Source organism: Lissotriton vulgaris, chromosome 3_2 (genome assembly GCF_964263255.1).
Source record: "Lissotriton vulgaris chromosome 3_2, aLisVul1.2, whole genome shotgun sequence".
Lineage (NCBI taxonomy): Eukaryota > Metazoa > Chordata > Amphibia > Caudata > Salamandridae > Lissotriton > Lissotriton vulgaris.
This window is the reverse complement of record NC_141690.1, coordinates 19,439,447-19,467,167: the sequence shown is the minus strand read 5'-3', so window position 1 is coordinate 19,467,167 and position 27,721 is coordinate 19,439,447. Positions and strand designations below refer to the sequence as shown.

Genomic DNA, 27,721 nt, shown 5'->3' with positions numbered 1-27,721 from the left:
ATCACGTGCTGTACAGTGCTATGGCCAACCACAATGTTCTCTGAGTGAAATTGCTGGAAAGAGAGCGAAGCACCCAAAGGAGGGACATTTGCAGAAATGTCCCAAATAACAAGACATTTCTGAATGCCACATATAACAACCAATGGCAATTGGTGGGTGTACCAAACCGCACAGAGCAGATATAACAGGTCGATCGAAGCTTGACCTAAAAAGAATATTTCTGGCACCGAAGAGGACTACCTTTTTTGAAGACATGTGCATTGTGCACAAACCAAATGCCATCATTCACAGTGAGGGGAGTCAATGACTCAAGTGGGTTCATTCGTTGTCTGACGGAGTACAATGTGCTTGGTGGGGCAAAAAATATACATTATATTATAACAAACCAATGGATAAAGAGAGCTGACTACAATACGCTCATGTATATGTATGTATTAAGAATGTGTTTGGTAAAACAAACATTCATGGCTAGTGCCAGAACAAAAGAAGGGCCAAAACCTGTCACTACTAACCTAGAGATTCAGTTACGATCAAAGTATAGTTCCTTTTAAATCAATGATGTCAGGTTAATGGGTAGAGGGCTCCAAGATGCAAAATGTAGCCTTGCAGCTCTGGCATTAAAAACATGGAAGAGATGATTCTAAAGAGTTAATAATAGAAAGTATATACTCAGTTGGATAGTATTTTTGAAAACAATATTTAGAACACATTGTTTAGGACAGGTGATATTTCTCTGTTTGATATTCTGTTATACAAACTCCTGGATAAGGGATGCAGTGCTCTCTGAGTAGGGCCGAGTATCTCTTGCTGATTCAGTTCCTCATAAAAGGTGGGTATGGCAATAGGGCTGCTGAGTACATATTGGCATTGTGGCACAGACATTATTATTTTTAAAGACAGAATGGAATATTCACTGTGCAAGTTACCATTTCTTCTTGTCTAGTCTAGTTTTATCTATTCAAGCACCACATTAGGAACCTCTCAGACCATCTCGGTATGGGCACAGGATCATATTACTTCCCTCAGTACTTAAGCAACTTATTGCATATTCATACCAAGCAAACTCTTCACTGTTCTACAGCAGTAAGGCTTCTTATGGTACATTTCTCCACCAGGGAGGATATTCCGAGAAGAGGGTTCAAATGGAGCATGTGTATCCAAAGATATTTAACTGGAATATGGATTCTGCAAAATTGTCCTAGAGGCAACAGTTCCCATGATCTCTATCAGACAGCCAGGAATTCTTTAGTACAGCAAGAAGGAACATCTTCATCTGCCCCAAGTAGGGCTATTGATGGCAATAGTTAGTCAGACTTTATAAAAATCCCACTCTTCCCAATCGCAAATCTTCAGAAATGCAATGTGCTTCCTGTTCTAGTGATCCAGCACGACACCAGACCCACATTTTATTTTTCTGTCTATCTTGTTTCAATTATGTAATAAACCCATCATGGCATTGGTCTCTCTATGTATCTTTGTCCTAGCATTGAAGGGTGAGGAAACTAGAGTGTTGAATGTTGGCCACCTAACACGGACCAATAACTTGTAGCCAATTTACAGATTTGAAATGTGGTTCAAATATGTCACTCTTAGGACCATACTGTGAATGTATAGGATGAAAATGGGAAGTCCAAACCTCCTGAACAAGTTTAGTAGGGCCAATATCATGCAGACCAGTAATTCTGCATCAGTAATGCAGAACATATATACTAGTACTAGGTGTTCTGAAAATAATCTATGACTATACATTAGAAAGCCAGATTTGTGTGTACAGTCTCCATGGAAAAACATTAACATAACCCAAAAGACCCACACAATTGCAAGTTTTCAATGGATTTTATATATCAATAAAAGCAGTTAATAGCATTAACCAGCATTAATTAGCTCAATCAAGAGTCTTACAAATACGATTACACATGTAGTATAAAAAGTGCACATTGGGCTGCAACAGGGCATTTGGGAATTTATAGTGCAGACCAAGGAGTCCGTTGGACAAGGGGTTCCTGCCAGCAGCAGGGGAAAGTCGACAAAGTTCTAGAGTCAAGTTAAGGGCAAGGGAAAGAGAACTTAGCAAATGGCAGACCAGGGAAGCCAGCAGGTTCACCAGCATGAACTCAGAGGGCAGTAAGGCTAAATGGGAGAGGTACCCACTTGAAAAAGGAGAAGGTGCTTGAGTGAGTCCAAGTGTCACCAGTCCGTCAGTCGGATCTCTGTATGGTCTCTGCTGTTGCTTTTCTCTTGCTAATCCTTGCCCTCCCCTTTCAGGGATGGGTTCAATAATATAGATCAACAAGTCTGGAGATCACATCAATTATCATGTCATCATCATCTGATCCCATGTGGTCTGCATCTGCTCACACGGTGCAAAAGTAGCAAATACACATTCTTTCCCATCCCAATTCATGGGGTTCAATTGTCTGTTCCGGATACATAGGTTAGTCCACAATAAGCTATTCATTGCTATAGCTTCCCATGTGCTAGTGTCAAAAGTTTATGCCACATGGTAGTATGCATATAGATATTGCAAAATGTATCATTTAACTCTCCAGAATGTCATGGGAAATTACAAAAAAGTTACATGAGTAAAGTTACAGTAAGATCCTTTCTCACATATCTCATGAGAAAGAGTAGGCCTATAGAATAAAGTCAAAGTTAAGGCAGCAAATGACAGTGTATCATAATTATGTGTGCATATTTGTGGATATAAGCAGAAGTAATTTCAGTTAACATACTTATCAATGTAGTCAAGTGTCATAAGGCGTGTTATGAAATTGCCGAATAGTAAGTAAGTACTACTACTACATTACCAAAGTGTATACGTGTAGCATGGAGAAACCCATGTTTCTAGAAAGTTCATTTTAAGAAATCAAAGATACTACATGTAAAGATTCAATAAATAAAGTTTCATCTTCCTAATTGCATATACATTTTGCAACAACTTTTCTAAGTCTGTGCTGCATAATAATGAGACTAAAAACTATAGAGTTTCTCAAGCTAATATATATTTGTAATTTGCATGTGAGTTTGTACAGTTTGGAAATAAAGCTGATTAATGCACTTGCCATATATTAATTTCTTAGTGATTGCAGAAAATACATTTTTGTGAGTTTATTTTTAAAATCAGCTATTACATAGTTTAAACATATAGTGCAAAATGGGTTACTATTTGGACACATCTAAGCACTCTTTCAAAGTGCTTTCACTAATATTTGCTCGAAATCTTTGTCATTCTCTAAAACTTGTGCAAGTGTTTTTATTCTCATGTTTGATTTTCATGTCATGTAAAGACTAACCAGCTTTCAAGCTCGATCAGTAGGAAGGCCCTTTGTTGAATGAAATCCATCCCACAACCCAAGGTATCTACAATCTATGTTGGTGAAATTTTGCTTCAGCTGTTTAGAGCTGTCACTTTCTTCTCAGCATTGCTATGCCCTTCCCAGTTCTTCCCATTGAAAAAGCTCACCGATAAAATCCCCCTCATCAATCGCATGGTCCATGCTTACCACATCAGGCCAAATCAGGACATATTCTACTAAAGATGAACACACTCACTAACAGGATTTTTGCCAAGCCCAGAGCAGCCACCACCATCAATCCTATACTTGTATTAAATAGAGCCATAGAAAATGCATCAATTAACGCAATGAAAGTGTAAATTGAGGGTGCAGAAATTTGGATTTCATTAGAATGCACTTCCACTGAGAGAAAGCAAAATATATTTTGTGACTCAATAAAACATGCAGAAGACCGCTGCAATGTAACTTCATCAATACTCATCTCAGATCAGGCTAGCCTATGTTGCAAATTTGGTTTTGAACTGATCGGAAGTTACAAATTCAATGTCACTTTGCATTTTATATAGCAATTGATGTGCTCCTGTTACCCCGGCTGCCAGGAAAATATGCAGTCTAAATGACTCATTATAATTTAAAAAATGTTTCTTAAGCCTGTCCTTCACTATCATTTATACGCTGGCCAACAGTGCAAACTCAGTTCAAAGCATATCTTCCTAAGAAAAAAAACATAGCAATGGCCCTGAAATCCTCAGCTGAAGGTGTAGGTATTGTGCCCAAACATTGTTTCAAACATATTGTGAGACATGTTTGTCCATCATGAATACAGTGATGTCAAAAATATTGTAAAAACCACAGGTGATGGACAGAATGCAGAACAATGTCTAACATTCACCCCAGTACAGAGATCTGGGCCTAAATCCATCCAATATAATGGGTAAGGATATTTTTTTTTAAGTCTTATGTATAGGTTTCTTTTCTAATATAGTTGTACATATTTTCTGTATTTTATTAATTAAGTTGTTTTATTCATTTTTGTGTTATTATTGTGTTATTATTTTAATGTTAAATATATTAATGTTAATTTGTTTATATATTTTAAGTTTTGTTAATTTTAGGTAAATTTATTTAGCATGTTGAATTTGTAAAAGAATGGGGTGGGAACTGTTTGAATGTTTACTTTTTTGTAATTGATTATACATTTTATAGGATTTAAGTTCTTAATTAAGTATTTGCTTTTGTACAAACATCTTTTGTTATTTAGTAGCTAATTTTTGGAAATATGTTTTTTTGTTATTTGGTTAATTAGATAATTGATTGAAATATTTATTTCATTTGCTAAATAACATGTTATATAATGTTAGTTTGTTTTGCATTGTACTAAATTTAATATTGTTATTATTTATTTTAAATAATGTTCATTGTTCTTTATTTATGTTATTCATTTAATATGTTTTTGTGTTTGTTCAATATTCAGGGTGATATGTTGAGAAGCATTTAAACTCTATTTTTTTAAACTGTCAATTTATATTATTTTTAAATATAATTTAATGTTTAAGCCTATTTGTTAATTATGTGTTTGTATTTTTAATAATTTCTATAAATGATGTAATGCTAAAAATATTTTAGGTATTTATGGAAATATAATTTATGTTTATTATATATGTATTTGTTTTATTTTGCCTTAATTTGGAATAGGGAAAATTTAATCTGAGCTTTCTAAAGTTTAATATTTTCCTTTCTGGCTTTCTCTTGCTGAAACTTAGCTGAGAATCCCTCCAAAATGCAAACATTTCCCTGCCCCGCTTATGTTGGTGTGGGAATAGTAAATGTAACACTACCAAATTCCAAAACTTTCCCTATTGTTGCATACGTTGCAATTGAAACAATATATATGTCCCTTCCAAAACTGAACACTTTCCACACTGTTGCTTAGGTTGAAGTGGGATTTGTATCTGACCTCTACAGTGTGCAACACTTTCCGTTCTGCTGCTAAACTTAGAGGGGGAATGGTAAATCTGACCCCTCCAAAGTGTAATACTTTATTTCTGTTTCTCATGTAGGAGCTGAAATAGTAAATCTGACCCCTCTAAAGTCCAATACTTTCCCTAGCCTTGCTTATGTTATAGAGTGGGACTAGTAAATGTAACCCCACCAAAGTTCAAAACTTTCCCTACTGTTTATGTTGCACTGGGAACACTATATCTGTCCCTTACAAAATCAAACATTTTCTGTACTGTTGCATAGGTTGAAGTGGGAGTAGTAAATCTGATTCCTCCCAGGACTAAAATATTCCCTACTGTTGCTCGGGTTAGATTGGGAATAGTATATCTGTCCTTTCCAAAATCCAATACTTTGCTTACTGTAGCTTTGGTTAGAGTTTACATTGTAAATCTGACCCCTCCCAAGCCCAACACTTTACCTACTGTTGCTCAGGTTTGAGCGAGAATAGTAGCACTAGTCCTCCAAAATCCAACATTTTCTCTATTGTTGCTTAGGTTGGAAATGGAATTGTGAATCGGATCCTTCTTAAGTCCAGCACCTTCCCTACTATTTCTCAGTTTATAGTGGGATAAGTAAATCTGACCTATTCAAAGTCCAACACTTTTCCTACTTTTGCTTGCGATGCAGTGTGAATAGTAAATCTGACCCCTCCAAAGTCCACCACTTTCCCTTCTGTTATTCCTTTACTTATATTTTTGGGGTTAAACAACCAACTAAAAATGGAGGATGGCTTCTTTTATGGGTATAGACCACTCTCTCTTGGGCTCTGTGGAGCAAAGATGCATTTGACTTGCATATTTGATCATTGTGGTAAGTTTTCCCAGAAGACACCCTTTTGGGAACAGCAAAGTGATTTCCTGTTCTAACATCCATTTATTAATATCATGAACATCTACATATTTGCAAGAAAGTGTCTCATTTTGGACGCGCACCCCGTTTCCTTGCTGACTGGTATTGCTGATATTTAAACTCCGCACACTGGGTCACTTCTGTCTAACCTCAGTGCATGTGCTATAACATGGTATAATTGGCTAATTCACAATTTACTTTTTTAACTTTATAGTAAGATCCTAGTATGCGATGCAAGAAAATACACCAAAAGCATGGAAGCCGGGCCGAAGATGGCTGAAATGCCAGAAACCGGTCCCCAGAAGCTTGTTTCCTTCCCAGTATAAGAATTGGCTTGGTAGTCTGGTCTGCCCTGTTCCCATGATGCACTGGGCCACGGACAGACTAATTTGCATGTAGCCAGGTTCTGAGCTGGGATGGTGCAGTGAGCTAAAAAAACGGTGATGGATGAAGCCCTGATCTTTAGACTGGGTAAGAGTGGTCTGCTTAATTCAGACACTCTGTTCATCACCACCCCCTTTTCTGAATCATCTGCGTTGTTGAGGCATGCCTGGTTTAGCCATGATTGCTTCTGTCATAGAACCCTCCCTTACAGACATTATCGATTTCAGCAACTATCCACTCATCCTCCTCAAGTCGGGTATCGTCGTACAAGAGTAACCGAAACAAACAATCAGCATTGATATTTTAGATCCAGGTACATACTTGATAGTGAATATAATTCTTGCAGGTGATATAGCCATTTGGCATGTTTAGCCCCTTTTAAGGTGAACATATCAATCAAGGGTCAATGGTCCATATGTAATTTGAAGTGAGCACCCCACACATATGTTCTTAAATGCTGTACTCCACCATCACTTCAATGCTTCTTATTCGATGGTAGAACACATTCTTTCAGACCCCCTTAATGAACGTGGCACAAATGCCACAATTCTCTCACACCATTTGTCCACCTGCACTAACATTGCTTCAAGCCAATACACAGTGGTATCTGTCATCACAATAGAAGCATCCTTGAAATGCTACCAGACACACATTAGATCATTCAGACCTGGCTCCATACTTCATTCAAGGAGTGCAAAATATGAGCCTTTTCAGAAAAGGTTTTAACAAACTTAGAGTAGTACTCTGCTAATATTAAGAAGGGGCTTAACTGTTCTTTCTCCATTAGTGCAGGTGCTTTCTTAATGGTTTCCATAAGTTTCAACTTAGGTTTAACCCCAGAAAATATAATGTGTTTCCCAGATACTTTACCACCTCTTCCTCAAACCTATAATTGTCTACCCCAATGGTCATCCCAGCTTGTTCCGACTTCTTCAGTACCTTTTCTAAAGCTGAGTCATGTTGTTCCTTATTAGAACCCCAAACCAAAATGTCATATTGGAAAAAAACACATTTAAAGCCCCACACAACACACCTTACATAATCCTCTGAAAAAACTGTTGACAGAGAGAGACCAAACCAAAAGGCTTGCAAACAAATTGGAATGCCCTTTCAAGTGTGATAAAAGATGTAATCTGCTTATAATATGGATGTAACCACACATGGTGATAGGCATTCATTGATAAAAAATACTTGTTCTCTCGTACATTTGCCAACATTTCATTGATTTGAGCAAGCGATGTCTGTCCACCCAAATACTCTCATTCATGTCTCTCAGTTCCACACACTTCCACATACTTCCTTTGGAATTCGTTGCCAATCAGAAGATTCCACTGGCTCTATAATCCATTATCTACACAAATGGCCCAACTCTTCTTTTAATTGATTGATTTAAACAACAAAGGAACATTGCATACCCTGTGCACTTTAGGCATTTCTCCTCTTTCCAATAAACTGTGAAAGTTCAAACTTTTGCAAACATCCCAACTTCTGGGTAAAAAACTTGAGATACACAGATTTCCATTTCTACGCAGTGTTTTGCAAGGTGGTAACACTTGCTCTGGATGACTAGGATCAACTACAATCCCTAATGCATGTTGATCCTTTTAGCCCAGCCGAGTTTTGCCCTTCTCTAATGCATACACCCTCCCAACAGCTTTTCTGTTTGTGTACAGCAAAATTGTATCAAAGTAGTCCTTGACCAGCTATTTGATCCTACAGTACCCTTTCGATTCTGCATCTGTGGAGGTTTGTTCGCAGTAGCCTTTGTCGATCAAGGTACGTGGAGAACATAAATCCACCCACATGGTAATTCCAACTCAATTATACTCAGTGATGGATTTAGATGAATGGTACACTTCCCAGAGTTGAATTACACACTCCTTCTGGGTGTCAACATCACATAACACCAGCACCTCCACTTCATCACTATTGGTGTCCATAGCCTCATCTGCTTTGCCTTTTTGATAATTTTTAATATAATTCATTTTAGACTTACCAAAATCCATCACACTCCCCTTGCAAACTTTGGAAAAATGTACCAACCTTTTACAGCTGTACCATCTGGCTTTAGCAGCCAGACATGCAGTGGATCCTGCTGTGTCTCATACACTACATGGCAGCTAGTGAGTCCTTAACACCTTATCGATATCCTTTTTCCGTAGAGCACAAACACTTTTCCCATTGTACGTTTTAGTATCCTCTTGCCCTTCATTTACCTCTTTAAAATAATGAGATATATTTTCAATACACTTTGCTATACTACTTGTTTTTTCCAGGAAGGATCTTTCATGCCTAATAACATTTATTGAATTTTCATGTTACTTGTTCTATTTATCATTAAATCTCTAAAGATCTCTATTTGTAATTCCCCGAATTTACAGGCCGCTAGGTTTTTTACAATTGCCACATACTGCTCAATGGTCTCTCACTGGAATTGAGCATGACAAAATAATGTATGTCTTTCAACAACTGTGCTTATTTTTCTCCCATAATTAGCCTTCTAAGCTCTCATGGCCTTTGTATACTCGTCCCCAGACACCTCATCAGCTCCTGACTCTTAATCATACTCTTTACTTTCATCTATAGGCACAGGTAAAGTTTTTAAAACCCTCTTTCCTTCTACACAAGATTATGCCTTAACATGGGTAATTTCCCTTTTGCCACATACACATTTCCTCCAATGGCCTCAATATATGTTTCAATGCTTCCCCCCAGTCTTCCTAAGCCATTACTGGGGTTCCTGTAAAAAACATTGGAGGTGCAGTAAAAGTATGCATTGACATTCTTACTCCATTAATCTTTCACACAACATAAACAAAGTAGTCACCATCGTCAAACAATTGACTTTTCACAATGTCACCACAATCATGTTCAGCTTTTCTCTTCCTCGCATATAATTTTTTTTCTCCTATTTAACATAGTCATTCGTACTTGTCAATAGCTCTTAGTTTCCAGTCTCTGCTTTGCCATTCCTTTATGTTTATCCCCAGGAAGACCAGAAGTTCCACCTATTACAATTCAGCCAATCCAAAGGGCACTGCCATAACCATTTTCTGTGCAGCACCCAGCTCTCTCAGCTGTCTCTTCTTGCTGCTATCTCTGTCACCGGCATTTGTCTCACCACCAGCACATGATGGGATGAGTAACCTCCCCGCTGCATTGCTCAACTCTGCAAAAGCACAAGATGCATGGAGTTGCTCCCCGTTGCTCTCCACAACTGCACCCACAATAACTCATGACTCAGCACCACAGATACAGCTGATGGTCTGAGTGACCACACTCATGCCATGCAACCTGTTCAGCTGTTCCTCATGATCGCTTTGATTGCTTGCAGCTGCTGGCTCCTGGCTACCCAGCAACCGCCAAATATGGTGCCAATAGTTCTCTGGCACCACTCCACCTAGGGGCTCCACATTTGCTCACACACCGTGCCTTACGTCTCTGGACTCCACAAACGTTTTGTGCCTAAAGCAGTGTACCAGACTCACCTCTGCAGACCTTTCACATCATTCTCTACCCACTATTTGGGGTTGCAAATATTTTACAATGCTCTTTCTATGTTGCCCTCTTCCCTTAAACTGTCAGATTCTATCCTTGTCACCAGTTTTGAGGCCAAACACTAGGATTTATTATAAAAGTAGAAGTTTATTGAAGAGCATCAGTTCAACCATGCAACCACAGGCAGGTCTGCTCACAACAATGCAGAAGCCCCTTGACACAGAGCCCCCTACTCAGTGAGACCTAAAGTACCAACATCATTGCTGGCTGTATACCTTCTCAATATCAAATATATACAACCCCCAGATGCAGTATATCATGCAAATATGATGCAATTAGCCTAATTCCTAGAGAGAAATGAAGGAGAAATGCTAGTTTTCAGCTTTGTAGTTGACATATTTGTTATTCATACAATGTAATGTAATGTAATGTAATGTAAATGTAATGTAAAAAGGATTTGTATAGCGCTGCGTTCACCGGACGGTTTCTATATACAAATATACTAGTCTCATGTCACACCTATGTGCTGTAGAGGCATCGTCATTAGCAAACGTTCATCTTTTCACGGGCCTTCACCAACAGATCCCATTTACTTCTTTCTCCAATCCTAACGTCGCCAGACTACTTCCTTATCCCTTGGAATGTTTAACTGAATGCAGATCATCATGTTGCTTTAGACTGCTACTGCCTCTATTAGTGTTCAGGCCAGTGCTTAATTTAAGCTGGTGTTTGCTGGTGCTTGCATCTCCACTTAATTCTCAAGACCAGCGTTTATTACAGTTCACCATATTATGGGACTGTTTGTCTATTTTTTAAGTGAACACATCAGCAGAGTATTTAAAAAATATACAAAAAAAATGGATACTGCCAGCATTACCAGATCATTATTACAGCTTTGCATGGCACTTTTACGAGGGTGGTGGCTAGTAGTTGTGTGTGTATCAACATTTAGTACATCTGGCAGTGGCAGGGACTGTTGCAGGCTGCAATGACCTCTTAAGAAATACCTTGGGCCTTGACACTTACTTTTTAAAAAATAAAAAACTGGTTTGAGCTGTGCTGGCCTATTGAGCAAATAGGGCATCTACCTAAACATAATATTACTTATTCCTGAAGCTATGTGCGCATTGAAGTTAAATTTACATGTACAAATAGCCTGATTAATAAGTGCAAAACTCTTTGTCCAATTTAGGGAACCTGAGAACTGATTTACTCACATTGGCGTTTACATGTAAGTGTGTCCACTCAAGTAGGTGGGGAGTATCTGTTACATGGTAGGGATGCCTGGTAGTTTGTGCACACTCACAAACGTACAAATGCATGTGTTTTCAACACAAACCTAACCCTTTTACTCCCTGGACAAGGGCAAAGAGTACATCGTTTTACAATTTGAAATGGGAAAGGGGATAGCCCCTCACATTAGTGGGTGTGTTGAGGAACATTATTTTAAGATAGAAAAATAATTTGCCCATGCAGAAAACCAAGTGTATTTTATGGTGAGAATATACATGTGCAAAAAAATCTTTTTGATTTAAAATGTGTAAAGTTGAATTCATAATATTTTGCTATAATTTACATAGCATGGTTAGTGTATATCCTATATGAAATATATTTAACCTCTATGCAAAGGTATACTAATGAAAAATTTAATAATTGGGAAACATGCAAAACAATCTCGTTAATCAATCAAGTGAATCAACTGACGGTTTGTAAACCAATTTTTGCACCTATAAATGCTTTGAAATGTTGCCCTTTTATATTTAAGACATCACTTTTAAAATAGTATCAGTAAGAACATGTTTATATGTATGCACTTTATTAGTGAAAACTGTTAGGGAAAATATCATATAGTTCCAGGTCACTGTAAGGGCTGTCAACTCATAATTACTCTTATACCCAAATAAAGTCTATGGTCTGGACTTTTGGGACATCATATTTCAAAATTATGACTACCAGGCACATGCATCAAGGTAGGATTTTGCGATTCCTTAATTACGATAACTAAGGAATCGTAATTAAGGACTTGCAAAAGCCTATGTATGTAGGAATCACTGTAAAAATAGCGATTTCTACACATTCCTTATTTGCGACTCGCAAATTGTGAGTTGCAAATAAGGAATGGCTTCCAATTCATTCCTATGGGCCTACTGGCCCATAGGAATGAATGGGAAATTGCATGTGCTATTGGTCCTCACAAATTCCGCATGCAATTTCAGGGTGCAAGAGTGTCAAAAAAACACTCTTTTGCACCCCTGAAATTGATCTGTGCACATATGTTGCGCACACACATACTCTAAGGGCATGTGTGCGCGCAACATGAAGTGCATTTTTCAAAGTTTTTGCAAATTACCATGAAGTTCAACTTCATGGTAATTTGCGCCCCCTATAAGAGAAATTGCTATTTTTTTTTACTTTAATGCATTGCATTTAAGGAATCTCAATTTGCGATTCCTTAAATGCAATCGCAATTTAGAGATTACTTAAATTGCAAATTTTTTGCATTTGAGATGAAGCATCCCAAATGCAAAAATACTGGTTGCAAAGGAGCAGATTCTGAGAATCTGCCTGTTTGCAACCAGTTTTTCTTTTGATGCATGCAACTGTACATTTTTTAAATGTTTGCAATTTAACTCAAAGATTTTATTAGCACCCCGACAAAAATATAAAAAGAGATACAATTACCTGAGTCAAACTGTAGAGCCAAGTGTACAGATAAAATATTTAAAACAATTTCAAAAAGGATTTCAAAAATCGAAACACACAAATTCATTTGGTGGAGACCTTATAAATCTTAGCTTTTCCTCTATATTTGTTATTCTGAACTTAAGAGACAGCAGAGATCTATAGCCATGGCACTCTGTTTAGACAGCAGGGCAGATTTTGAGCCTATGTCTTAAATTCTGAATTCTTTCCGACACAAGTCACACAATTCTGTGAGATTATACCAACAGCTTTTATAGGCATTGAGAGGATGTACCTCTAGCCTGAGTTATAGTATAGACCACCCAACTCCATGTTCTAGGTTGAATGATAAATACTTTTGTAAATATATTTTGTCTCTAGCAGCCAATTGAATTTAAAAAGTGTGGTCTTCATGCAATGATTGATGTCACTTAAGTGGGTTAGCCTGTGGATAGAGTCTTTAAAACAGAGCATGATTTGTGCTGCCGTTTAGGTGGATAAATATTCCATTTTGCATTCAAATTATTTACGACCAATTTTAAGTTTTCATTAAACAGGTTATCTTTTTTTGGTCTTAAAAAGATTTCTTGTCTCAAGATATCCCTACATTTGCCTTCTGTTTAGTGACATAGGGTATAGTCCCAATACACTATATTTGCCATTGCAGTGGTATCGGCACTCGTAAGGTCAAATTCAGGGTGCAATACCTGAACAGGCACTGAATGGCTTACTGAAGCCAATTTATGTAGAATTTTCCCATCACAGTGGTCCAAAAATTTCCTTTGCCTTAAAGGTGTGTAAAGAAGAGTATATATGAGAGTTGGCAAAAGTCTTGGGGATATATTTTTTGTAGATACTTAAAATGCCTCTTTCTTGTTTTTATTAAATTGGTTCAGGAAAGCTACGTGCTCCATAGCCTTGTTTCCTAAATGTGTGTAGTGAGATATACTATCGAGATTTTGGAAAAATACTTTTCCTAAATACGCGTATAATTTTACCATTTCCAAGGGTGTCCTAACATGCCAGCTAACTGCCCTGAAGTGTATTCTTTCTTTAAAAGCCATCATTTCAGTCTTTGTGATGTTAATTTTTAAGTGATATTTCCCTGCGTGCTCGTTCAAAACTTTCAAATTACGCTATAGATCAAGTGAGGTAAGATCAAATAAAACTGCATCACATGCATAGATCAGGATATGCAAATATAAGATGTGACATATGGAGGAAAAATATGTACCTTTTAAAATTGTTTCAGGCCATTCTTTGTCAGTATTTTTAGAGTTAGCTCCTACCTTCCTCTCATTAACACTCTACACCACGTAGAGGAATGTAGTGCTATAAGTAGTCTCAATAAGTTCGGATGGAAGCCCAATGAGCTAAATTTCTTCCAGAGTGTTTGCCTGTTGACTGTCGAATGGCCTCCAGAAATAAATGAAGGCACTATACAAGATTTGTGATTTTTCTTACACTGTATTTGTCTACTAGGGTCTGTCCAATGCAATGTTATCCATCACCAACCGGTTAGGTCTGAAGCCTGCCTGTTCTTTTGTGATAGTTCCTTTGGTAGTTGCCCACTCCTGAAGTTGTTCAAGTATGCTGGCTGTTAAGATCTTTCTCAATGCATCCACAAGAGCAATCTGATGGTAGTTAGCTGTTAATATTTGCGATTCTGCACTGAAATGACTGAATAATTTATGTATATCTTTGTATGTGGGAAAAGTTGAGAAATGCAGTAATTTCATTAAGATTTAATACTAATTTATGGACTACAGCAGCTATAAATTTAAAAATGTTGTAACAGATGATTTAAAATTATATTGGATTATGATTATTGCAGATGGATTCTTCTGTAAACTCTGTGAATGAGAAGAAATGGAGAGACATATCAGATGAGATAAAGAAGATTTTTAAGACTGCTGTTACGATGCTGCACGAAAATGGAAAAATGAAATTGAACCAAACTAAGAGATATCTGTCTTCAGGTAACATTCAATTCCAACACATACATGTGGTGCACACTCAAGGGGTACTACAATGAATGGGAACAAATCACAAACTTTTTTTGAGAAAATATTCATAATTTTGTGAAAACTACACCAACTTCCTGTAATCAATTTGACTTGCTGTTCGAGTGACAATTGTACCTGAGGGTATACCTCAGAAACAAAAGTCACTTGACATACCCCTGGCAGGTGGTTAGAGCTGAAAATGTTTCATTGCTGACATATTAAGGATGTTCAAGCCTGACATTGAAAAGGAGAGACTTGAAGTAACGTGCAAAACATCAAATAAATCTAGACGCATGCACTTTGGGAAATCAGGGCTTTCAATGCTATTGAAAGAAATAAAACATTTTATCCTTCTGGTTCAATAAGATGTCAATGCTGTATCCAAGGGACTAACTTTAACTCTTCTTTTATAGTCCCAATCAAAAGGAAAAATTATTTAGGAAGTCATGCAAACCTACTGTTATTATTAATATGTGGCTTGTGGTATTTACCAGTACTCTCACCGTTCTCAATCAACTCAATCTAATTCTTTGTCTTCTGTCTCTTGAAAGCATACACTGTGTTATTTCCAGGTCAACAATATTCGTTTTATTAATCCTGCAAGGAATAAAGCGCAAATCACTGCAGCACCAAATAAAACCCATCGTATACTATACCACATACATTTAAGGGGGTGATTCATAAAGTATTTGTCAAATTCTGAAATTTATGCATCAAACGCTTGTTACTAGAATTTACATACATTTTCAAGTTGTATAGACGTTATAAAGAACAAAAGAATTGCACTTTGTCATGCCTATTCCTACGTACCTTTACGGCTATACATACCCCCAGGGCTAGGCTAGGAAACCAACGGCAGACCAGCAAAACTGCTCAAATAAGCCCCGCTACCTTCCTCACTTCGCGCTCTCTCTCTTACTCTCTGTCTGTCCCTCTCTCTCCCTCTTACTCTTTTGCTCTTTTTCGCTCTCTCTTCCTCCCTCCATCCATCCATTCTCTCTTTCTTTTTCTTTCCCATCTACCTTTCCCCTGTCTGAACTCTTTTTCTCCTCCTCTTTCATTCTCACTTGAAGCCCCTCCATGCTTCATGCAAGTATCCTCACTAAGCTGCTAAAAGAGACAGAAGTAACAGTCGTGACCACGGGCTTTTAAAATGGTTTCCAGTGGCTTCAGCCCACCAGGGAAATGGCCAATGGAATAAAAGGTCTGTCTGGCCCTTCATACACCTGAGGATAGCGTGGACAATCCTCAGGGAATGCTGCAGCGGATAAGAACATCATCACGTGTACATTTTTATTTTGTGCTCGCTACTTAGAACATTTTTTACAGCTGAAAATATGCCCTTTGCACTACCATGGAATAATGAAGCGTTACATGTTCTTTCAACCCTTGAAACTCTCTTTTGAAGGAGCAGATTACTGTAGGCCTCCAGGTTTGTTATAATCAAACCAAATAAGTGTGCACCAGTCTATTTATATGGCCACACATCTTGCCACTCCCCTACATTTCCCTTTTCTCACTGCTACTCATAAACAGGCAACTAAAGAAAATATTCCATACTGCGGGCCATTCATAAATCTTGAATCTGTTAATCAGTATTTGGGTTCTAGATCTCCACGCCACACCGACAACAATACCACCACCCTACTGGACAACCTCGCCAACCTTGGAGTGAAACAGCTGGTCAACACCCCCACCCACTACGCCGGACACACACTCAACCCGATCTTCTCCTCCAGCAAACACATCTCCTTCAGCCACACCACCAAACTATCCTGGACGGACCACAGCTGTGTCCTCTTCAGCTTCAAAAAAACCGCCGTACACCACCACGCCCAACAACCACCAAGAAGACAATGGAACAGAGTCACCACCGAACAACTCACCACAGCCCTCTCCCAGAACCCACCCACCAGCACCGCAGACCCCAACGAAGCGGCCTCCAACCTCACAAACTGGATCTCAGACTGCGCCAACCTCCTGGCCCCCCTGAAGACCCAGGTACACAAAAACAACCACAAGAAAAACTCCTGGTTCACCCCCACCCTCAAGGACTCCAAAAAAGAATGTTGCACCCACGAAAAAACCTGCGCCTCAATCAGACCGACGAGAGCATGTCTGCTCTCAAGAACGCCACCCGCAAACACCACCAACTCCTCCGCGCAGCAAGAAAATCATCCTTCAAAGACAGGCTCGAAAACAACGCCCACAATAGCAAGAAACTATTCGGCATCGTCAGGGAAGTCTCTAACCCCGATGCTGAAAACAATGCCATCCCCCCCTCTCAGGATCTTTGCGACTCCCTCGCGACTTTCTTTCACCACAAGGTCACCGATATCTACAACAGCCTCGCCACATCCAACACGAACCCACCTCCGGAATCCGCACCGACAACACCACCATCCACACCTGGAAGCCAACTACCACCGAGGAAACCACCGACATCATGAACTCCATCCACTCATGATCCCCATCCGACCCATGCCCGCACCACATTTTCAACAAAGCCAACAACATCATCGCACCCCACCTACGAGACGTCATCAACGCATCTCTCACCACAGCCACCTTCCCCGAAAACTGGAAACACGCCGAACTCAACGCCCTCCTAAAGAAACCTACAGCAGACCCCACTGGACTCAAAAACTTCTGGCCCATCTCGCTCCTCCCATTTCCCGCCAAAGTGATTGAGAAGATCATCAACACTCAACTCACCACCGCCCTAGAATCCAACGACTCTCTCAACCCCTCACAGTTCGGTTTCAGAGCTAAGCACAGCACCGAGACCGCCCTCATCGCAGCCACAGACGACATCAGATCCCTGACAGACAAGGGAGAGACCGTGGCACTCTTACTCCTGGACCTCTCCGCAGCCTTCGACACGGTATGCCACCGTACTCTAATACGGCGCCTCAACAACGCCGGCATCCGAGGCAAGGCCCTGGAATGGATCACCTCCTTCCTCTCCGGAAGAACACAGAGAGTCCGACTCCCCCCTTTCAGATCTACAGCTACTGAAGTCATCTGCGGCGTCCCACAAGGATCCTCCCTCAGCCCCACCCTCTTCAACATTTACATGGCCCCCCTGACGAACATCGCACGCAAACACGGACTCAACATCATATCCTACGCCAACGACACTCAGCTCATCCTCTCCCTCACCAACAACCCCACCTCAGCAAGAACTAGACTACACGAAGGCATGAAGGAAGTAGCGGACTGGATGACAGACAGCCGGCTTAAGCTCAACACAGATAAGACGGAGGTCCTAATCCTTTGCCCTACTCCCACCGCCTGGGACGAATCCTGGTGGCCCCCCGCCCTGGGCAGCACTCCCCAACCCACCGACCAAGCCCGCAACCTCGGCTTCATCCTGGACTCGTCCCTCTCCATGAACAGACAGGTCAACGCAGTGACATCGGCTTGCTTCAACACCCTCCGCATGCTCCGCAAAATCTTCCGCTGGATCCCCACAGACACCAGGAAGACCGTCACCCACGCCCTCGTCACCAGCCACATGGACTATGGGAACACTCTGTACGCCGGCATCACTACCAAGCTACAGAAGAAACTTCAACGAATCCAGAACACAGCCTCGCGACTCATCCTGAACATCCCCCGCCACCACCACATCTCTGGACACCTGAAGAAACTTCACTGGCTCCCAGTCAGTAAGAGGATCACCTTCAGGCTCCTCACCCACGCACACAAAGCTCTTCACAACCTCGGACCAAAGCTCATCAACCACCGCCTCTTCTTCTACTGTCCTCCTCGCACTCTGCGCTCGACAGGACAAGCCCTGGCAGCCATGCCCCGCATCCGCAGGGCCACCGCCGGGGGCAGGTCCTTCTCCTTCCTGGCAGCGAAGACCTGGAACTCTCTTCCCAGCCACCTGCGCGCCACACAGGACCACCTCTCCTTCAGAAGGCAGCTCAAGACCTGGCTTTTTGAGCACTGACCTCCCCCCCCCCCCCGCGCCTTGAGACCCCCACGGGTGAGTAGCGCGCTTTACAAATGCAAATGATTGATTATAAACTGATAACACATCTAGGTGACACTCAGTAGAAGACCATTGGTAGCTTGATAGATTTTCATACTCAGTCCCCTCTGTGTTATCTGTTCTGACATGGAACAGAATCACAAAGCATTTTTATTTGTTGAGTGGAACTTTGTTGTGGTAATGATATTTTCTGTTATTTTGTCTTCTGTTGTGTATTTGTTCTACATTATTGTAATGTGATGATGTTTTGTTGAGTTTTTCCTCATTATGGCCCCCATTATGAGTCATGTGGAATAAAATGCCCAGGTGGAATATCGCTTCACCTGATCATGACTGGCCTGATGTTCCTGCACCTGGTTTTCACATGAACACCAGACCCAGAAATACCAGCTGGTAAGTCAGGGCATTAAAATCAGATGTTGCTTTGGCTACAAGAGCAGTCAAGTCCCTGTCCCTGTTCCTGTTTCTGCATTTATTAAGCAAGAGAAGAGCATGCTATGCTCCGTCTTGCCATGGCACCCTTTTCTCCTTTCCAGCCCTGCTCTCCAAACTGTTTTCCTTCCAATCCAGTCCTGCACCTTCCACCCAGCTAACCTTTACCGCCTGCTTAAAGCAAGTGGTCTAGGTGAATGTTATTTTCCCTGGAACAGGGATAACCATTAGGCATTCAATGAAAAAACAACAGGAAATTGGTAGCCAGGCTAAAAGAGAACAGGGCACTCTACAAAATGTAAGGGAGAGAGTAGCAAATTGTCCCATATATTGTTGGTGCTCTAGAAAAAGGGTCAGCTACCAAAACAACCCAATTGTAACCCTCCAGAAGGGGGTTTGTTAACTGTAAACAGAGGTTCTCCGTTGGACCGATTCCTGCACCACGTCTTAAACATAGCAAGCAGCACCATCGCACCCCACCTGCACAATCTCTCCCTCGAGACCGCGACCTTCCCAGAGATCTGGAAACACGCAGAGATCAACGCCCTACTCAAAAAACCTAAGGCAGACCCAAGAGACCTCAAGAACTTCTGGCCCATCTCTCTGCTCCCCTTCCCAGCCAAGGTCATCAAGAAAACCGTCAACAGACAGCTAACCCGATACCTCGAAGAAAACAGTATCCTGGACCCTTCCCAGTCAGAGTTCCACAGAAACCACAGCACCGAGACGGCCTTCATCGCCGCCACCGACGACATCAGAACCCTGCTCGACAACGGCGAAACCACAGCACTCATCCTCCTAGACCTCTCTGCCGCCTTTGACGCCGTCTGCCACCGCACACTACGCGCACGCCTCCATGCCACAGGGTTTCGAGACAAGGCTCTGGATTGGACCACCTCCTTCCTCCACGGCAGAACCCAGAGCATCCGCCTCCCCCATTCCATTCCAAAGCCTCCGAGATCATCTGCGGCGTACCCCAGGGATCCTCCCTCAGCCTGACACTGTTCAACATTTACATTGCCCCGCTCGCACACGAAGCACGACAGCATGACCTCAACATAATCTCCTATGCTGACTACACTCAGCTGATCCTCTCCCTCACCAAGGACCCCATCACAGCCAAAGCCAACCTCCACAATGGAATGAAGGCCGTCACCGACTGGATGAAGACCAGCTGTCTGAAGCTGAACTCTGACAAGACGGAGGTCCGCATCCTCGGCTCCAACCCTTCAGCCTGGAACGACTCCTGGCAGCCCCGACGCCCACTGATCATGCACGCAACATGGTAATCATCCTCGACTCAACGCTCTCAATGACCAAGCAAGTCAACGCCGTCTCCTCTTCCTGCTTCAACAGTCTCTGCATGCCCTGCAAGATATACAGATGGATCCCGACAGATACAAGAAAGACAGTCACCCAGGCCCTCGTCAGCAGCAGACTCGACTACGGAAATGCCCTCTAGGCGGGAGCCCCTGATAGAGCGCGCAGTTCACCCGGGTCACCAATTTCTTACACGCACTGGGCCCCGGCGTGCATTTAATTTCAATCAGTGATTCTCGTGAACCGGGTGAAATCCTGGCACGCTCCTATGAGTAATCAATGGTTCAGAATTACCTCTGCTTACCATGCACCTGACTTACCACAGGCACAAACTTTCGATGGACCTAGAGCTAAAAGGGAAAATAGTAGACAGGACCTTAAAACATTTCTTTACGTCCATATATTTTATCCACTTTCGGTAAAATGACCACAGACACCTGATGAAGTTTTGACACTTTATATGAAAATTCAAAAGGAAGATGCCAAGACAATAAGCGATATGCAGAACACTATGTCAAACATTAATATCAACATCAAAAGGTAACTTTGCACAAAGAAAATCACGACCATTAAGATATATGGGAAAAACTAGAGGTAGGATTTGGAACAGAACTAATCACTGCAACGTTAAACTAAGGCACGAGGTATAAGGTTGGGACCTAAACATGTACTTAATCCTTAAACTATTCTTTCTAAGTTCACTGCAATCAACTAAAGGAAAGGGAAAAACGGGAACATACTATTATTTATGATAAAATCAATGAGCTCCTAAAGGAAGGGGGGAGAGAGAAGGAACAAAACTAAATCAGCAACGGCAATAGAGCAATATCACAGGTAATAGTGCTTTAGTAGATCATACGAAAGAGAGAAGAGAGAGAGAAAACAGGCTACAGAAAATACGCAAACCCACACCCAATATTTACCTAATTCAGATTTGAAGTCTAACCCTGGCCACGGGTCAGATGGGAAGACGGGGACAAGGACCCTCGGAAAAGGAACACCAGAATGCGGACAGGTACAACCCACGGACAGATCAGGACAGGATACCCCTCAGGTTCGGGTCAAAGGACTGGGCCTCCCAGGGAACGACCAACACCCACAGCTTCGGACAGCAACGCCTGCGTTACCCCTCTCTGCAAGTAATCCGCCAGAAACCCCGATTGGATTTTCGAATCTCCCAGCAAAGTGCTTCGCCAGCACTTAGGAATTTCCACCCCTTAGGAGCTTGTGGAAAATATGGACAAAGTGCTCCGCAGCACTTTCAGATTGGACACCTATTGAGATCGTAGGGTCAGTGACAGGTCTGCTACTCGGACAAGTCGGACAATTTTCCTAAGCTAAACTAGGGTAATTATACCATTTTGGGGTCCCTCAGACCACCCACTAATGTTGCAAGTGACAGTTTCCCATATTATGATTGGTCAGGAGAGGTGGTGCGGTCATTACCACCTCCTAGAGTTCGGCTTTCTCATCATTAATATTCAGTTTTGCACACCCGCCCCTTGGGTTCACGTTCCCAGGCATAGGAATACATAATACAATACAAGTGTACAGCATATAGCAACAGTGTATGATAGTTCAAGGTGCAAGACTGCATCTTCGGGACGGGTTCCCAGGCGCATTTTGCTTCAGGAGCCAGCTGGCTGGTTTCAGCTTCTGCGCAGTTAGGAATTTCCCCAGTCACGTGACGGGGTTCAGAGGAGCCTCAGCATGGCGTTGCTCATGTATGCCCCAGCCCACAAAGACGCGGTACATGTAAAGTAAGCGAGAACAAATTAATATCACACATAAAATGATCATACTTAATACCACGATGAAATTCTAAACATCCCTTATTTTATAATGACTATAGCGTTACTGTTTTAGTGCGAAAAGACAGATAGGCTGAAGCAGCAGCAATAGCAGAGAGCGTGGTGAGAGTCAAGCGGCCATATTAGCAACAATGCGCATGTGCACAGAACTCCCTCCAGAATGCGAGTGCGTCACATCACATGGGTATGACCGACGCATGCGCAGACTGAATTTCAGCGAAGCAGCCATTTTCCTTAGCGCAAGCTTCGTTAATATGGAAAAGACATACAGGCAAGCATCCGGGGACACCCGCGTGTTTGGAAAAACGTGTAATAAACGACAATAATGAATTTTAGTAATGTTATACATTTAGCGAGGTTCTTGCACGGGGCAAGGCGCTTCACGTGCAAATCCTTGCTCCATCAATCCCCTCTTTGATGATATTTACTATCATCACTACATAATGGAAACAGATGCCAACTTTTTCTCATTCATCCACATCACTCATGTCAATTTCAATAAATTTATTGTTCAGTTTTCTTTCAGCTTCTCTATGATAGTGGTGATTTTTCGCCTTTTTATAGATGGTATTCTTTACCTCTTCTAATTCCAGTTCATCAATATTTCTTTTCACCCCTCTCTGATTTACTGTGTATTTCCTTTTGCACTTCTGACATTTACAGCAGATAAAAATAATCAATATAATCACCCCTATCACAATTATTGGCATCACTATTTTCCACAACAGGTTTCTACCTAGGTTAGCAAACCAACTACCTATAGAGGAGAGACCTCCAGTCAGTCTTGTCCAGGCACTGTCAACCTCCAATGGTTTGAGTTCCTTTTCCAAATTAGTTATGTTCTTCACATATTGCTTTAATTCGATACTTTTGTCAGGAATGTAAGTGCAACAATGTTGCGCTTTCAGCATTCTACAGACTCCGCCCTCTTTTGCTAATAGGGTGTCAAGGGCAAGACGGTTTTGTAAAACCATTGATCTGATCGCAACCATTTCGGTATTGACCAGCAGGAATCCAGCAGCAGTGTCCGTTGATAACCGGTCCACTACTGTAGACAATTTGCAGATTCTATGGGTGTTCAGAACTACCCCCATTCCAGGTATCAGTGCACTGAAAATATCACCTATAACTTCACCTACACTTTCGCGCTTACTACGCACTAAGCCATTAGTTTCTTCGTCGCTTCCAGCTGCATTATTCACATGGTATATTTTCGGGAAAACAATGCCAAAGTAGCAGCTTCCATACCAGTGATCCGGCAATTTGAAATACGCCTTGTTCCCACATATATAATATATTCCGGGAAACACAGGTTCTGACCCATTTTTGAAACCCCAACCTCCAATTACCTTGTAATTATGTTCACACTCGCTGGAACCGATGAATTCATTGTTATAATACTCTGTCTTTTCCCTATGGATACAAAGTTTCCCCTTTCGTTCAAAATCCAGCAACAAGGCAGGATTAGCTTCGCCTTGCGAGGTGTTATCCATGTGTTCAGCCCACCTAGGGACTCTATCTTTCTCGTCATTTGCTTTCTTTTGAAACTTTTCTCTCCTTCTGTCTGCCATCTTTATGAACATCTTTTCCTGCTCTTGCAGAGAACAGGTCAGATTAGATTCTCTTGCTTCATTTAAATCTATATTACCTATAGTCAGAAAATATTCTCCCATATAACGGGTCACGTCACTTGTAGTATGTACACGGTTCAAGTGTTTTCTAACAGGAAGTTCAGAAAAAACTATGTCATCATTTGAATAATAATATTGCAAGGTGCTTCTATAGAACAAGCTAGCTAAAATACTACAGGAAATTCCATAGGTTAACGGTAGGTGATGATATGTCACACCTTCAGCTACTGAGGTAGGTAGCTTCATGCAGACATAGCAGTCTTCTATTTCCATAGCTTCTACGTAATGCACTAACAAGTTAGCAAAGACATTTAGATGTGTCCTGTTTCTCATTTTGTGAAAATATAGTCCATCCTCATCTGTTGCTTCTAATTTAGGTCGTGTGTGTGTCAAGCCTACTAGTTTGTCGCGTCTTTCTAAGCTTCGTGGTGTTTCTGCAGTCGGGTCAGCCCCTACATCTACTGCCTCAGGTTCAGTAGGGGAAAGGTTAGGATTCTTACTTATCATAAACGGTAAGAAGATTGTTAGTCCTATCCATATAACTATTAGCACAGCTACGCTACATAAGCATACTTTACAGCAAGTTTTTAGACACCCACATCTGGATCTCCCAGAGACACTCGGATCAGACATTTTAGCTTACAGGTGGCTTTCGCTACCCCTCTTCGTTTCCTTGTACCAGAGGTTCACTTCTGGGCTCTCTCAAGGAGGGTCTTCGTCAGAGCTCCGATCAGCAATGGACTCGTCTTCACTGTTGCCACTGTGGTGTGGTTCGTCTATTTCTTCCAACACATAGTAAGTCCACTCAGGGCTTCGATACTGTTTGCTCTGTTTCTTTATTCTGTCGCTCTTTCTCAGCGATTTTCCTTGGGCTGTCCTTCTTTCACTTTGAGCCCTTTTTCGGTCTTTGTCGTTGTCTGCGGCTGTCCTTAGTCTGAGCCTCAGTCTTTTTACGTATCGAGGTGCACTTCTGCCTCCTTTCCTCCCAGTAGTTGAGGAAACTTGCCCTTCTTCGTGCACTCTTTTTACTTTTTGTTGTGGCACTTCTGTTTCCCTACCTGACTGGCTAGTTCCAGGTCTTTCATCTATCTCTTCTGCCTGGTCCCTAGTCTGACCCTGCTCAGATTCAAACCGCACTTTCTTTTTCTGTTTAGTTGGTTTTATTTCAGATGTCTGAGCACATTGATCTATTTCTATCTGTTCCTGTTCATGCGCTTCGATCTCTTCGTTTTCTTCTGCATGAACGTCAGCTCTAATTACTATTTGTCCCTTTCCCGACTCCGGAGTTCCAGGAGGAGTCTCGATGCCTTGATCTGACCCTACTTGGCCTACTTCCTGATCAGGTGTGATGTGATTCTCGCGGACCTGATCTGCTTCGTCTATTTCTAGCTCACCTGGACTATCCCACTCACTGTCTAAATAGGAATACTTCCTGGTTCGTATTGGATCATGAACCGGGTCGTCGGCGGGATACCATTCAACGTCTCGACTGGTGCTCGGCAGTTCGATGTCAGCTAGTTCTGGACTCTCCTCTTCGGAAGCCTCCTCAGCTGAGCTGCCTTCAGCTACAGTCGCGTCTTCTCCAGCTACCCGCTTCGTGTGGCTGGCGTGGATCCACTTCGGTACACCAGCACACTTTACAGCAGTGGTAGTGACGAGGATCACTTGTCGTGGCTTTCCCCACCTGGGTTTCAGGCAACTGCTCCGGGTGTGTTTCTTTAACGCCACCCAATCTCCTGGTCGCAAGTTGTGTGCTGGAGTCTTTGGCCACTCGTCTTCTGTCTCTCCAATCTGCTGAGAGAGAGAACGCACTTGGTCACCCAGCTGCTTGCAGTATTCTAGCACCATATCATCAGAAATGCTTAGCAGTTTGTGTCCGGGTACCCATGCCTGCCGCATCACTCTTCCCATCAACACTTCATGGGGGCTCAGGCCAGTCTTTCGGTTCGGGATACTTCTCAAACTCATCAGCACAAGGGGTAAAGCCTCTATCCAGTTCATTTTTGTGGAATCACACATTTTTCCCAACCTGGACTTCAGGGTGCCGTTTATTTGTTCCACTACTCCAGAAGCCTCTGGATGGTAGGCACAATGTATTCTTTTCTTCATTTTGAATGCTTTACAGAGTTCTTCTAGCACATCGTTGGCAAAATGCCCACCTTGGTCCGTTTCGATAGTCTCTGGGATTCCATACCTAGGTATCAATTCCCTAAGCAATAGCTTAGCTGTAGTTAAGGCATCAATTTTCTTTGCTGGGTAAGCCTCCACCCACCTGGAGAACAGACAAACTATGACTAGGATATATCTATATCCCTTGCAATTTGGCATGGTTACAAAGTCTGCCTGCATTCTCACAAAGGGACCTACTGCCTTCCCAATGGTACTCTGTTTTACTACAGTCTTCTTTCCTGCATTAAATTGCTGACACACTAGGCACCTCTGGCAAAACCTTTCCGCCTGGTTCCTGAACCTTGAGTTACAGAACACCTGTTCAAACACCCGACACATAGCGTCTCTTCCCATATGTGTTGGTTCATGTATCATTCTGACCATGGGGTCCACCAAGCTATCAGGCAGTACAGGCACCCCAGCCGAATTTACCACCACACCATCCTCTCTCAACTCGCATTCATTTGCTGCCCACCTGCCTTTTTCTTGCCTGTCTGTAGCCTGTTGCAACTCCTTTAGTTCTTCCCACGTTGACACATTCTCAAACAACATAAGTTGGCAGCTGTTTCCACTCCACAATGCAATTTGGAGAGACATGTGATGTCGGGCACAAAACTGTGCCATTTGGTCAGCGTATCTATTACCGGCGGTCACATCATCATTTCCTGATCTGTGAGCCGCACACTTGACCACAGCCAATTCTTTGGGCAATTGGATAGCTTCCAGTAAGTTATGCACCACTTTTCCATTTCTGATAGGGGTGCCGGAGGAAGTCATGAATTCTCTTTGCAACCACAACTGGCCGAAGTCATGAACAACCCCGTAACAATACTGGCTGTCGGTGTATACAGTTATTCTTTTGTTCTTTCCCCTCTTACAGGCTCTGGTTAACGCGATGAGCTCCGCCACTTGTGCAGATTTCACCGCGCTTAGGTATGATGCCTCTATGGTCTTTGTCAATGTAACCACAGCATAGGCAGCACTCAGGCCCCCATTCTCATGTCTTAAAAATGAGCCATCCACGAACATTGTCACATCCCCATTAAGCAATGCTATTTCACGAATGTCTGGACGGGGCTTTGTACTGAACTCAGTCAGATCAACGCAATTATGGTCCCCTTCTTCTTCTGATTCTACATCCAGGGGGACAGGTAACAGTGTCGCTGGGTTTAGGACATTGCACCGGGAGATGGCGACGTTTTCAGCACCAATCAGGATTCTTTCATACTTAGTCAGCCGACTAGGTGTGAGGTACTGAGTCTTGGTTCTAGTTAGCAGGATTACAACAGAATGAGGAACATATACAGTGACGTGATGTCCCATGACAATGTTCTCACTCTGTTCCAGGCTGACACAAGTAGCAGCAACTGCCTTCAGACACCCCGGTAATCCAGCAGCCACCGGATCTAGGGTGGCCGAAAAATAGGCCACTGGGCGTCTAACTAATCCGTGCTCCTGAGTCAGAACTGAAAGAGCACAATTTTCTCTGGTGTCGCAGAACAGTTCAAAAGATTTAGAGTAGTCCGGCATACCTAATGCAGGAGCGGTACATAGGCAATTTCTCAATGTTACCCACGCATTCATGCTTTCACTGTCCCAGCTGACGGGGTCTTCTACTCCTTTCTTGGTCATGTTTATCAGG

At 42.0% G+C, this 27,721-nt stretch overlaps 1 protein-coding gene across 1 annotated transcript in view; it reads left to right on the top strand.

Moving 5' to 3' along the window:
* The window catches only part of NWD2 (NACHT and WD repeat domain containing 2), a 715,806-nt gene that overhangs the window by 577,485 nt on the left and 110,600 nt on the right, over positions 1 to 27,721 (top strand). The window contains exon 5 of the mRNA XM_086964001.1: positions 14,545 to 14,689. Within this exon, the coding sequence (XP_086820127.1) occupies positions 14,545 to 14,689 (145 nt within the window). The remainder of the gene's footprint in view (positions 1 to 14,544; positions 14,690 to 27,721) is intronic.